General features: G+C 35.0%; 1 protein-coding gene across 1 annotated transcript in view; it reads right to left on the bottom strand.

Moving 5' to 3' along the window:
- MTA3 (metastasis associated 1 family member 3) overlaps positions 1-15,734 on the bottom strand; it is a 127,105-nt gene that overhangs the window by 70,443 nt on the left and 40,928 nt on the right. The window contains exon 6 of the mRNA XM_057367684.1: positions 7,769-7,871. Coding sequence (XP_057223667.1) covers positions 7,769-7,871 — 103 coding nt within the window. The remainder of the gene's footprint in view (positions 1-7,768; positions 7,872-15,734) is intronic.

Raw genomic sequence — 15,734 nt, forward strand, 5'->3', positions numbered from 1 at the left:
TTGTGAACACATTTCCTGATAGTCAGTCAACACCTTTCAGCATGCTGGCATTGATAAGGGTTGTAGCTAAAACATCTTTCCTGTGATCCTTCTGTCCCTACTGCTCAAACCAGTGAATGTGGCATGACTGCATTTCGCTTCTGCTGCTACCTACTAAATTCTTATCTTCCTTTTCCACAATTGAAATTATTTCCTTTTGACCACATTTGTAAAATAAAATCAGAGTATGTTATGAACATTACAAAGAACATGATCTCGCAGTCACTCTCTGGCAGATCAAACTTCAGAGCCCAAAGGTATTCTGTTGCCCAGAATATGAAGTCAAAATTAAGACACAATATAAAGCTAGGTTTATTTTGAGTAAGTGATAAGGAGGTAATAACTGATGCACCAGTGGACATTGCTTCCAGTCCTACTGAGTAGGAGAGGATTGCAAGTGTCAGCAGAAAGCTGTGTGGGAGCTTGGGGCACATGAGTGCAAAAAAAAAATTAATAATAAATAAAATACATAAAGAYAAAATAATAAAAACAATACAATAAAAGATAACAAAAAATAGCATGAAATATGACCAAACAAATGTGGTAACAGAACAAAACAAATTACTAATAAATAATAAAATGCAGGCAGTGTGCCATTTGGGGGGCAAATGGGGACAGAACAGGATGGGGATGGAGATGGTACTGGACACAAATGGGGCTTGTGGAGGTATGTGCATCTCTGTTACTCCCTTGAAATCAAACTAACTTCCAGTTCTCCCTTCCATAGAAACTTGTGAAAAACTGTAAAATTCCAAATAAGTGTAGAAATTTTAGAGCATTTGCCTGTTAAATAGTAACTAGGTTCAAAACTGAATAGTGATATACAGTGCTCTGTATAATCTAGCTAGCCAATTCAGATCCAAATTCAATATTAATTTTAGAAATCACTAAAATACTTTAATTTTTATGTTTTTCAATTAGCAATACAGATATAAGGATCAGATTGATGCAAAGGACAAAAACCACCTTTGTCACATTTCCTTGCATGATTTTTTTCTAATTCCACCGTTCAAAAATTGTTTTTAAAAAGGAAAGAAAAATAACCAACCAATGCCAATTCCAGAAGACACACTAATCTTCACCTACCTGCTACCAAAATAAAACTCAGTATTAAGCCAACAAGCTGAACAGTCASACTCTAACTCATTTTTCTTAACATTCAATATTAATGCCTTGTTAAGCTTGTAGAATTCAMATAGTAACTGTAAATAGTTAGCTGAAATTATATTCAATTCAATAATAGCAGTAATAAACCCTCAACCCAAAAAACTGTACTCAGCAAGCTACTTATGAGTTATTCAACATGTAATTAAAGTACTTAGACTTCAAACAGAAACCAACAGTCCTCACATTTTCCAAAATAAGCTAAAGCCAAAAGCCACACAGACAATGAATTACATTGATGGCAGAGAGATGGACAAGAGAAACAATTGTTATTATTAGCAGGGAGATGACTCTCTGCACAGCCTGCATCAGCAAGCAGGTATAAGAGCTTTAAGGGTTAGACTAAATGATCCAGTGTTACCTTAATTAGGTTTTCCTTGGTTTAACTATCTTAAAAAGCAGAACCAAGAATGTTCTCTCAAGGATTTRTAACAGATTGCAGCTGACAACCGTAAAAACAAAACAAATTATATCATCCAGTGCCAGCATCTACAATTATGGAATAAATCCACAAAACCAGCAAAGCTCAACAAGGTCTTTGTCCAAAAAACCTGAGTGAGATCTCTGGGGTTGCTGTGCCCATGTGCCCTTCATTCAGGCAAAACTTCAGATTAGATTTTGAGCACAGGAAATACATTGCTCCAAATTTCTTATAGCTCAAGTCTAAGACATTAAAGGAAAAAATCGTTCAAAATTTTGCGTAAGAYGAGTATTAGTGGTAGCCAATGAAATTACAAAGCAGTAAACACAAGAAAGTGTACTAACAAACTTCCAAAGATTCAGTGGCTCATCACTACCTAGTTCTTAAAAGAGCTGTTATTTACCAAAGAAAATCTGGAACCACTGCAATTATACGTCAGAATAAAAATAGCCTCTGCTTTCCCCAGTAGCAACAGCAGTCTGGCTTCAAATCAGATCCAGAAAGTTCTGGATCCAGGCCAGTAACTCTTGATTTTCTTCTACCTTGTATTCTTGAAAATACACCTAGGACATACATCCTTTCTAATCTGAAGATGTTTATTTTAAAATTGCTCATTTTTCTACATGGTTTGTCTTTCTCAGTGATACCAGAGAACTGGTGAGTATACTCTGGACAAAGCTGTTTGAAGTGAACCACATCTGTGCATACATGAATATGCAAATGCACAATTTTCCACAGATGCTTGCAAACTATCAATGAGTCCTATGCCTCACCTCTGAGCTAATATTTCAGAGGAAAACAATTAGGTGATCTTTGGTGAGTTTCTATATATTAGGAAAGCCTTTTGTTTTCCTTCTTTTTACTCCAATGTTGCTCTTCATGTAAGTTAGAAACAGTCCTAAAAGATAACCCCTTAAACTGCTCTGAACTTTACAAACAGCAAATAAATCTCATTGCTTTAGAAGAGAGTGTTGTGATATTTAAAATATTGGAAAGAAGAAAAAATCTTCAGTGAAGACATATAAGTAACAAAATATTTATTTAAAACTAAAAATACATCAGAGATTTTTATTACTCAGTTTGCAAAATCTGACCTGCGGAACACATTCAAAGTAAAATGATGCTATTACAAAAGACACATTTTCTTTATATTTCTGAGCAACTGCACAGTGCTATGCTTCATTATTATCATTTCAGATATTTACAGCACAAAGGGAAATGACATGATAAACATGAAAAGACACCTGCCACTACTATTTTCCTGAAAGAGTCAAAGTTAGTGGCATGATATATAAATGTATGTTACGACCAACCTTCACTTTCATTACCACATGAATAGAAATGAAACATATGTGAAATCTTTCTTATTCAACAGAAATAGAACCTGATAGATAAAAGTAGTTTAATTCACAGGATGTTATTTAAGGCAGTGTCTGTACGCCATCCTGCAATTTCACAGTCACAGAGGAGGAGATGTACAGCCCCCTAGAAGCAGGTCTGTGAAAACTCTCTGCTACAAAAATTTATTCTTTACACTGCAATAGATCAAAGTTCATTAAAAAAATATACAAAAATAAATTCATCTCCAAGTCTGAACTGGTTCTTTCTAAACTGATTTGGGTCAAGAAGTACAGTAATACAAAACACACAAAGGAATAAACATAYTAGCCAGGCATGACAGACAGGCAGAAACACAGAATTTTTGGTACGCCTGGTAAACTTGATGTGAACATATTTTCCTTTTTTATTGCCAAAYCATCTGCCTACCATTAGGTGCTGTAATTCACCTTGCTAGCAAACATCTAGTTTTGTGAGTGCAGCATTGGCATCAAGATTTTTCACCATTTTTTCTGCATAATTTTATGTTGCAATTCTGCCATTAAATTTAATTACCTCTTTAATGAACTCCAATTCCTTTTAYTTCTCACCACCTCCAGAGAATCCAGAAGCATAGTAACACTGAACCATTAAAATTGATGCCTCTTATGTATTTATTTTCATTTATGAGCTTTGGGAATTTTGTCTACTGCCACTAACTACAATGTATTGTTTCACAAGAACAGAACATTGCTGCTTGATTACACCTGTAAACGTTTTTATTTATTGTTCTCAGTTAATGAGTATTAGTTTCCTGAGCATAATGAGACACCTTGCCAGATGAAGCTGCATTGTGTTCCCTTCTTCACTACAAGATAAATTAATAACAAATACAYATACAGTCATAGAACATCTCCAAATACACCAACATACCATGAGCACTTATAACTAAATCAATAGTAACCAATAGAAAATTAATATAATCACTGTCCTTGAGAAAATGGAAAAGTGGGAACAACACAGAAAGGATCAAGTTCTAGTTTAACACAACTAAATTTTATGATTTTACATCAAAAAATAAGCAGGCATTCAAATTATGAGAAATATGTTAGATAGAGGTATGTAATGCCATTTTAATGTCATAGAAATCAAAGCACAAAATGTTAAGGTAGAAGCAATGCTTCTACCTATTTTAATTAGATTTTAAAACCCTGCTTTAATTAGAAATAAGCTGAGACCACAAATTTCTGTAAAATAGCTTCATTTAGAGATATATTCCTTCCAGAAGATTATGTTGATAATGTAGTTAGATGAAGCAGAATAAAAGAACTACATTTTTAATGATTTCATTGAATCATAAAGCACATAAACAGAACTAGAATGCACCAAAAATGTATCATGCAATAAATTAGAGACCAAATTAGAAGACAGAAAGAAAATTAAAAAAAAAAAAAAGAAAAAAGGGTAATTTCTTGAGCTCTCAGTATCTGTCCAGACCAGACCAGAGCCCACACCTCCTACTGCATTTGAGAYTGGGCAGGATAATTTGTTACTCTGACAAACCAAAAAAAGACAGGACTATTATGCTATACAGACAAATGGAAGGCTTTAATTTGGTAACACTGTGCAACTTGGGGCAGAATCAGGAAAAGGACGTAGGATCTGTCAATGAAATTCAGTACTCCTTGTATATCAGAAATTATAAGAGACTGATGACTGGAGGAAACAAGGTGCATCTATATCAATTCAAATTAGGAACGGAGTTCCAGGCCGCTGTCCCCAGCATTTTTAATCTACTGCATACTACAACAAAAAGTATCTCACAGCATACAAACGGGGTTTCTGTTCTAAGTAGTTCCACATATTCATAGATTTAGTTCACAGGACATGATTRGAGTTATAACTAAAAATAAAACTGSTCAAAATGTGCAGTKTGGACAYTAAGCYCTCMGCACCAAACATTTCAATTCTACAAATCCACTTCTACTTTTCTATTCAACTATTTGCTAATGTGGACAGATCTAAATGGCTGTTGCAGCTTCCCAAACTCCTGTGCCTTGGAGCTAGCAGACAAAGAAACATTGCCAGTATGTAAGACAGAAGAAAAACTGGTTGATGAAATTGTATCTTATTTGAATGGAGTAGAAATTGTTGTTGGACTGTTCATTGCCACAGCACAAACATTACCCAAGAAACATCTCAAACCCAGAATATATTAGTCTGATGCCTCAAGCTTCTCCCAACAGATACTTTTGCTAGTTCAAGCAAAAGTCCTTACCCAAATTACACTTCAGTAGCAGCAATAAGGTACTTTCAAGATTTGTAAGACAAGCAAGGCTATTTGAAGCGGCCAAGGCTCTGCATCCTTCTGCTTTTTTCAAAATCTCCACTGATTTTTCAGCACAGTTATGTCTAATTTCTGGACAGGAGAGGCATACTCTTGTACCTTTCTATCCAGGAAATTGTACCTTTCTATCCAGCATACCAGGGCTTAGTGAGAGGCCCAGACTGACCAAGCATATAAACCTAGAAAAAAGGSTTCTCATTGCTGAGACAGTAAATAAACCTTGGAAGACTGGGAAAGCTATGAGCCCAAGGTAAAATATAAATATACTGGCAAATGGGCAACACAAATAAAAAGTATTTAAGCATCTTCTAAAAAAAACAACAAAGCTGCTTGTATGATTGAAAAAGCAACTCTTCTTTCAACCAGATCAGACTGAAAAAAATGAGAATACTCAATTCCTTTGATGTAGCACCTAAAAGGGATCACTTGAGAAAGCTTTTTAAATGTCAAACACAATAGCATACACATACTTAAGGAAAATCTCACCTGGGAAGCTATTCAGGAAAACATTCTTCTTGTCRTATTTTTAAACTTGCAGAACTAAACCTAGTCAGAGAAAGACCATTCCAACTGGAAATCCAGCAGGCATAGCCAGTGCCTAGTGAACTGCAGKTAGGGCACAGTAGAGCTGTCTGTAAGCAGTGGTCACCAAATCATAATACCAGCTCCACTGGTACTCAAGCAGCTTTTAATGGTCCTATATAATGGGCCAGCAAAAATCCTGCACAAAACATACTGAACTGAAAGCTGCCACCAAATCATCACAGAACTATTTTCTGAGAAACTGGTGCAAACCTGTYTCAGAGGCCACTTTGTGCAACAGAAATGCCATTTTGCATCCTGTKAATACAATATGGAGCTTGGAAACAGTTTTTTTCAGTGGAAAAGCAGCTTCCAAAGATGAATGGAGTTCTGTGGAAGAACATCCAAAAAGCTGCACCTGAGTAGCCCCTGATTACAGACGGCCATTCCAGTATCACAGGACCTTGAATAGTTACAATTAACCAGAAAAAACTGCAGTCTTTGTCAGGGCACAGCATTGCAAAGGACCTCTTAAATAACAGGAAGAGAAAGGTATGTTCTTCCTCACATATTTAATTATTCTCTGTCACTTCCCAGCTAACTGTTTACTGCTACACTCCTCTGGGATCATTTTTGGCTCCACAGAATACTATTTCAGCTCCCCACAGTGGCTGCAAGACAGGGAGTAGTGGTATTTAAAAGCAATGAATGAATTCTTCCAAACTCACAATCTTCATGCAGATTTTGTTTTTAGGGCACACCACATTTAGTCTGCCCATACACCTCCGGGTATTATACTGCTAGTGAAGAAGTAGTTCTGATTCCTGATTTCTGTGGAGCATCTACCAGACACKGTGACCTTCTCAACACTTGTTAACACCTAAACCCCTCTGTCTTGCTTGAAAATTAGTACTGTATAGAAAAAAAATAGTACTGTATAGAAAGGATACAACATTCCAAGTGGGAGAGTAAGAGAAAAACAAGTGGGTCACCACCTGAACTGTAAAGCAATAATTCAGCATCCCATATCACCATACACATAAGCTGTCAAATGCAGAGTAACGTTTTTTTCCCTCCTTCTTGAAAATGTTTCATTCAAAAGGGAGAAAGAAAAAAAAATCAAAAACCCATGTAAAAGGATTATTTGCTTAAGAAGATTTGAGATTACACTCTGCAAGCAGGTTACAGAAAATGCASCAGATGGACTTATTCAGGATAAAAACCATGTTAACTCTGTTTTCTGTTATCATTAGAACAGTACCTTTGTAAGTATGAATTMAAGAGCAAGRGCAAAACCTACTGTATCCTATGAATGTAGAATTGTCCTTCAGTAAGAAGCCTGCAGATTTTTGAAGGGTTTTTTTCAAATAGAGAAACAATTTTTAAAGGTATTTCTTAATTCAAAGCACTTTGATGTTCCTCTCATAAATCTGCATAATCATATTAATTTATAAAATTAAACTGACCTGATTTTTTAACTAATGAAAAACATTCAAAACTTTATTTCAACATTCATTCAAAACAATTGCACCGCGTATTTTTCAGCTGATGTGGCAAGTTCTGCACCATTTAATTTGTTAACATTTCCTTTATTTCAACTCTTAACTTCTACTTTATGCSATGAAATTCCAAGTACTGTAAAACAAGACTTCATTATTATTACCACTGAAATAATTTACTCCGAGGGGAAAGCAAACTGACATCTACATTCAAAGAATAAAATTCTATTATAAGCTGAAATGCAARGAGTGTAGCATTATCACAAAACTCACTTTCTTTTTCTCTCTCTGTATTGCTACCTTCAATAAATATACCAAGGATCATGGTCTGATTTTCTCTTTAGCTAACTGTGGGAAAGAGAAGGGCTCACAAAATGGCAAACAAGATGAGTAACACAATATAGGGGAATAAACAGTCAGCAGAAAAAGGATTTTTTAATGAGAGGATTTTAATCTTACCGTGCTACAACTAAAAATTGGTCAATCTGACGGTCAGTAAGGGGRCTATCTGGATCCCATACTTTTACTTCCAGCTTTGCCTGTTCTCTGTCATCTAATTCTCCTGTCAAAAGGTAGATGGGACAAAACACTTATTACTCACAACATTTTGTTTTGTGTAGTCCTTGCACTATGTTTAAAAGAGACATCRTACAGTTTCAAACATATAGACATACACACTGAGTACTTAGCAATCAGCATTTCAGTTCCATAATGCAGCATCACCAAAATAAATATCTTCCTTTAACATCATCATTTCAATTYAAGGAGACATTCTTAGGAGGTGTAATATCAATTAACCTTAATACAATGTAATTATAAAATTGAAACAATAACCTAAGTAACCAGTAGTTTCTTTAAATTGCTTGTCTACTGTATCAAAGTTACTGTTTCACTTATGCCATACTAAAATTAATTTTACAGTTAACTAGCTTTAGCAATTAAGTTCTATCCAATTTGTATTCTATGCCCCCAAAACACAAATCATTATGCGAAAATGCTCTCTACTCTATTTAAACGTTTTTTTACCTCTTCAGCCATTACATTACCGGTACTGTTAATCTAAATCATACTATTAAAATGGCTGTGTACATTGACTAGTTCTATCCTTTTATAAACCAATACACAAGGCTACACCATAAGAAGGTGACTCTATACATCATCATTTCCCAGCTTCATTTGGCTGAACAGCATAATCTGTGTRCACGCACATGGCTGAAACAATGGAGGTGGTTTCCAAAATGCAATTTGCACTACATTCACTGTTACACAARGATGGCATTTGGACTGCATGGAATAACAGTGAACTGTGAATTTGGTACAAGGATTCACATTCATAAGGAAGCCTAGATTTTTAATAACCAATAACTTCTGTAAACAAGAAACATTTCAGAGGCTGATGGAGGAAGCACCACATATTCTACCAGTACAAGAAGATTTACCTGTGGGATGTAGCCAACACATTTGTGGCCACAAGAGATGATAAGAGCAAAGTCAGAATCACTRTCTTTCCTTGCTGTTTTAGAATAGGAGTGCATTCTTCCCTCAGCAAACATGTGAAAATCACTAATGTTYACCTGGTTGCCAGTACTTTTCTCTGACTTTTACAAGCTACTACGGCAATAAAAACCTGTTTTCAGATACAGCCATTTCACTCCCTTTTGAAAATCTAGGCTGTGTAGGTACCTCTCTGATGACACAGAAGATCACTTTAGTCTGTGCTATTTCTTATGAYTTAATGAAAACAGCCAGTCTGAACATTCACAGTATTATCATGACGTGAAATAACCCATACACTTCAAAGTCTGCAAGCAGACTGCAAACCAAGCACTGGCTCTTCTGAAATCACATCAGATATGGTGAGTTCTCTAGCACATTGACTCTGGAAGGAAATTAAAATGTGATATATATTTATCCCTAGCAAACACACAAGTTAAAACTGTACCATGCTGTCTGTTAATGTTTCAGGAACAAATTTCACTGTCACATTCTCAGAAAAACACTGTAAATTACTTTCTTCCAATACACAGGCAATAAAGAATTGGCTGCCTAATRGGACTGCAGCTTCTGTTCAAGCTAATTCACATCCAGTACTGGAGACAAACTGTTAGTTTCTGACATCTTGGATAGRATTTTAGATCTATAAACTTATTCCATCGATTGCACACCTGTCAATACATTCATTTCTTCCATCTGTGACAGACACAATGTGGGTGATGTTCTCCATTTTATAAATAATCTCTTAGTGTTTCATTCCAATCTGTTAATAGTTTTCAAATATCTTTAATGTTAGTTAACTGTTTCAGGACATCATATTCTGGAGATCATAACAACACTCAGGTCGATTATACTTCTCACAAAGAGAAAACATCACACAAACACAGCCCCAGTATTCAATCAAAACATGTCACTCTTCCGAATCAAGTTTGCCAAGAGAACAAAAAAATTGCAATACTACAATTCTTACTTCAATGACAGGTAATGAAACAATTGCTAYTACAACGTGTTGTAACTCTTGAAAAAGGTGAGTCTGAAATATTGCCAAGCAGTATTTTATAATGGCACTAGACATAAATAAGATACAAGCAATGGAAAATCTATACCAAAATAATCTGAACACATATAATAATTGCAATAATAAATATCACTACAACAATGGTAGACAGATGTTTCCAGAAAATAAGTGGTGTCTGCCGAACTACACTTTAAAAAGCTACTTAGTGGATAGATTCACTTAAAGAGGAAAAGTAACTTCAACAGAACAAACCATGGAGGCAGTCAAGCAGTGCTGTAGAAATCTTTGAAAAGTTCATTTCAGGAACAAGTATTTTGTTAACTTCCTTTGCCTTTGCTGAAAGCATCAGTATAGAAGGATCATATAAAATAAACAGGTCTTTCAAAATACTAATTATAAATCCTTTGTGTTTTACTTGCTTTATCTGTTGATCCTCAGCTGATCATGCCTGTACGACATCCCATAGGATTTTTAACRTGCCTAACCACTTTAAAATGTAACTTCTCTGTTAGCACATCAACATTTATCTTCTATATTGTTGAACTGGACACCAAAGTATAAGACATCCAAACCGAACAGATTATAAAGTTCTCTGAGTATTAATTTGTTATATTGCAAGACCCAGACCACAAAGGAGTTTTACTTTCAACATTTTCAGTGCATCTGAGAARTTCCATTTTAAAAGCATCACCTTCCCTTACCAGCATCAGCATACCAATTACAGCTTCTGAGAAGTGCCAGGCAATTTTTTTAACAGCTGGTATGACAGACCAGTATATCMAACTTATTCTAATCACTGCTTGTAATTTTACTATAGCCAGGCTAATCCCAATTACTAATTTTACTGGAAAACRTAAGTAGATGGTCAGAAATATTTCTAGTTTACTCCTCATCAGTCATCCCATCTATTATTTCTCATGGCTCTCTTCTAATTTTAAAAAAGTTAGACTTTTCTTTAAAAGGCAAGTTAAAAAGTTTTGTGTTTCAGTTAGTCATTTTAAACAAATGAAAGCATGATATGCCCCTCTACAAAAAACGTGGAAGAAAAAATTTACAAAACCAAAGCAAACCAAATGTATTAAAGATGAGGTACAAAAAATTAAAGAACTATTTAGTCCTTAAGATTGCACTTTCTGCAGATAAATACCCCAAAGGTAACTAGCACATCAGATTCAGCATGATTCTATGTTTTTTTGTATCCAACTAAAAGAAAATAATTTCCAATATAAACTATAAACAGATTCTGAGAGCGCAATTCTTTGAATTAATAATAATACTGCAATATAACACTATTTAATAACAATACTGCAATATGCAATATCATATGCTATTAAGAAACTGAAATATGAATCTATAAGTTAGGTTTTATTTCAAAAATGTTTTTCAATGAAACAATACAAATTCCACTTCCAATGACAAACAGTTGATGAGGTACCTAATTTTAAACACACTTGGGATGTATAAAGTCGTATTTCTGTATTTTGCTTCACTTGCACTATTTTTCAAAATACGTTTTTATTCTCCTTCTCAAAAAGTAATTCAGCTGTCAATTCAATCCAAACATGCAAACTGAACACCTGCAGTGCTCAGCTCTCTGAATGAATCCACTTTTCAGGATATGCAAACTGAGATACCAGCTGCTGGATCTTTCATTCCATGGGACAGAAAATCCTTAGTTGTGGGGTTTTGGTCACAGTAAGGCAGTGGAAGTATCCGTGGACAGACCTGGACACCAAACTAAGGGTTCCAAACACAAAATTCTTCCTAGTAAGCAAATTCATTTATTCATACAACCTCCTGAAATCAGCCAGTTTTGATGTGTGTGTTAATTCCTCAGATTCAGCAGACATCTAAGCAGACAAACATGGAGGAATTTGTAGAGGCTCATATTCTTAATACTTGGCACAGAGCTAAGAACCCAATTCAGTATCTTCATCTCTGTGTGTCAGTTTTGTGCTTGTGAAATGGGAATATCTCTATCCTAGCTAACATTGCAAGGATGTGGAAGAGAGGAGCTTGTTGGTTCTTATCCACCCCTAGATGAGTTCAGCAGGCAACACAATGATATTTCTTTAGCAGATAAAGCATTCAGAAGGTTTTTGCTTGAATTCTTAGAGAGTATACTATCAGCAGGTAATCCTAAATGTTTTTTTGAACATAGTTTCATGTGCTCTTTGGGTGCCATCACTGTAAACATAGGTAACCAATCAGTGAAAATGAGGTTTCAGCTCATGAGCCACATTCTCATGCTGCTATTTAAACAGCTTGCAAACATTCTCTCTCACTTGCAGAGGAGAAAAATAGGATCACATTAAATTTTCTGTTATGGTACATGAACAAAATTCCAGACATTAAGTCTGTCTGTCTAATGTAAAATCTAAGCTTTGTCCTTAGATGAAAAGCTCATTAGTTCCTCACTAAAATAGTCAGCATATCCTGCATAAAATTCTTATTACTCCTTTTTTTTATCATTTGCAATTCTCATCAGTATAGATAATCAAGAATAATCCAGACAAAATGTTCAAAAACTTACACTTAACTCTTCAAAAAATATAATGGAGTTATGTGAAAATAACTTCTGTGGTCAAAGTAACATGAGAAAGTTTAGATGAAAAGTATAGGAAAAAGAAAAATCATTTGCTTGCCTTTCAATTTCAAAACAATCTCTCCTCTGCCTAAGATTGCCTATATGGATTGCCTATATGATCCATATTTCAGTTATTAAGAGAAGGAGTTRTAGGTTTACACAAATCTCATGGTAAAAATTTATGAACATATGAAATGTATAARGACTAGAATTAGAAGTGAAACACAGGCTACATATAGAGGATACAAATACTAATGAAAGACATCACACAACGTAGGCCTGTTACTTGTCTACAAACATTTAAACTGCTACTGGGCATTTTTAAAGCCAATAGAACATGCATAGTTCAATCACCATCTGTTCTTTAGAGTTTGAATTAATAAAAAATTTTTAGTCATTCTTCACTTGAAAAATCCCTTTTAAAATAGAACTGCCTCCTATGACCTTAAAATTCTCACAGTGTTCAGCTTTACTGTTCTTATAATTTAATCACTGATTATCAAAAGAGCTTTAATTCATCATGTTCTAAATTCCTAAAAATCAAGAGAAAGAATTACACTTGAGCTCAGAATAAACTGAATTGTAACCATGTATCAATGACCAACTTCTACATAATGTTGTATCAAAAACAGCTGGTTTATGGAAATACCCAATGCTGGAAGGAAGGAAGGAATAAATAAGGCTCCTTCTCAAAACCCTGCAGAACTGTTTTCAGTTTTTTCTGAAATTCCTGAAATAACAACACATGAGGTAGTAGAGTTTTCAGAGAAGCATAGTGAAAGTTATTSTGAGTGTAAATAATAACAGTACTGTACTACATATAAATATTAATAATAGTTAAAATACTTGCTTTTAAAAAAGAGACAGCACAATGCAGAGACACATTCTTGAAAAAAAACAAACAAATGAACAAACAAAACACACACACACACAAAAACAAAAGGGAGGGAAACAAAAAAAATACCCCCCAAAAAAACCAAACAAAAAAAAATAAACCACCACCAAACCCTGACTTAATTAAAATGAATTCTGTGGTTCTGCAGTTTTGGCTTGCATTGGACTTTAAAGAGCCTTAATGTTACAAATATGCAAATTCCATGTGACTTAAACATTCTAAAGAGAAATAAGACTTTTCATGTGAATAAATGMAAACAAAACAATTTAGAGAAGAACTTTTTGTTAAGGATGAAATATATTTTGACTTATTCAAATGTAAAACACCACRTTTCATCTGCATCTGCCATTTGTTTTTCATCTTCTACAGAATAAAYTTAGAAGAAAAATCAGACTTGCAGCAAAAGAGCAAAGAAACAAAAATCTGAACTTCCAATAAGTCCTTTTAGGCAAAGTTACTGAGGTAGAAAATACCAGCAAAGTCAATTAAACACTAAGATGYTGCTGCTTGAAAAGTGATTTGAGTGCTCAGGGGGATAATAAGCACACAGACAGCACACAATAAATAACTGTATCCTTCATAACACTGACTACYTGACAGACCTCATTTAGTATTCGAATAATCTCAGCCAAGGTTCYACAGCTATTATTAACAACAACATCTTTCTGACAGCAATCACGCACAACTTTCCACACCAACAATGCAGCACACACCATTCATGCTGCACTGCAACCACAGGAATAAGACACCTACTTTAATAATTTCCTTCGAGCTGTAGAAAAATAAGAGGCTCAGAACAAACAGAACACTGATAACAAAAGCCCAMGTCTTAAGAAGCTAAAGACAGCAGGGTACCAGGGCCCTTTTTTTTCAAAGACCAAAACTTTGACTGACTTCACCTCCAGCGTAAATTGAACTAGAGAAAAGCAGACATGCCTTTACAATTCAGGACAGGGATAAAAAAATTCAAACAACCAACAAACAAGAACGACCGAAAAAACTCACACCAACTATCCCCAAGCATTACAGCCTGCATAGTTCGCTTCAACTATTGAACAGCTTCTACAAAATCCAGTGGATAAACAGCACAATTTCCAACTCTTCTCTGAACAGAGAAGTTACAAACAATCTAAAAACTGAAGCTCAAAAATCGCCACGGCTGTATTTGGCCAGTTTGATCAAAATTACACAAAAACTTTATACCATTTCATGGGACATTCATGGTAAATTTCATGTTAACTCAAAGCCAAAAGTGCAACGAAAAGAAACCCCAYTGGAGAACAAAATATATTTGAGCAKATRTAARCAGGAATTTTATTACTTGTTGAGATTCATTTCATCTAAATATCTGATMTATTTGAGATATCYRTYTGCAGCTGAGATGAATCAAGCCTAGGCAAGATCCTTCTACTCTGACCATAAAGGTGAGTCTTACTGGGTTAGCACCATCATACYTGTTATACCTGGTGTTTTATTGCAGCTTCCACACATAGGAACTCCTAAATCTGCTTGTTACCTCTTTTGTTCCACGCATTCCTTCTGAAAAATCCATTGAAATAGAAAGCCACCATCTTAYAGCTGGACCAGGATTGCTGTCCTTCTGGCATATCCTGACCAATATTTTGAAGTTAGCATTTATTTTGCTGCTAACTTACCAGATGTTCTGTCAAAATATAAAATTTCAATGCATTTCACACTGAGCTTGGTGAAATCAATTTCTACAAGGTTCCTAGGCATCTAGAAACARACCTCAGTTAGGCATTAACATCTCCTTTTGTCCTTGCCTCTAAAGGTGTTTTTTATTACAGACTTCGAGCTTTGCTTTCTGCTCTCTGGATCCCAATACAGTTATCTGGAATTAACAGGAAACCTGGTTTGAGACACTGACTGTGAACTCCCAGCTTGCTGCATATAGGACAAGGGAGGTATGCAAGCTAGTAGACACACTAGTTCCTCAACCCCACCAAAAATAACTTCATGGTTGACAGCTTTTTCCATTAAAATCTTTTCCTCACATACTGCTCATCGAAGAGCCTAAAGGTGCTGCTGTTGTCACCTTCTGTATGTGCACAAAAAAAGCAACTCTTCCTTTGATCATACTTAACTGGCTTTACATTAAATCCACTAATTTATTCTTGCAATGGCAATTTGTTTCACTCACAAAGGAAACATTAACATGGCCTCAAAATCATCAGCCCTCATGATTATTTAAAGCCATTTAAACAAAAAAAGTTTAGACAGTATCTGAGAAACATTAAACTCAGTAAAAAAAAGGCAATATTTTCTGAATTATGTCCTAGGAACTACCTACTAAGGTACCCAGTTCATATCCAGTAATTGTCATAAAAGTGACCACTTGAAGAAATTACAGACGATGTTTTCTGAAAAAACAATATTTGTTTATCCTGTCAGATATTTTTTACAGACACAC

The sequence above is a fragment of the Malurus melanocephalus genome, unplaced genomic scaffold (genome assembly GCF_030028575.1).
Source record: "Malurus melanocephalus ecotype Western Australia unplaced genomic scaffold, MMel_1.1 scaffold_82, whole genome shotgun sequence".
NCBI classification, from domain to species: Eukaryota; Metazoa; Chordata; class Aves; order Passeriformes; family Maluridae; genus Malurus; species Malurus melanocephalus.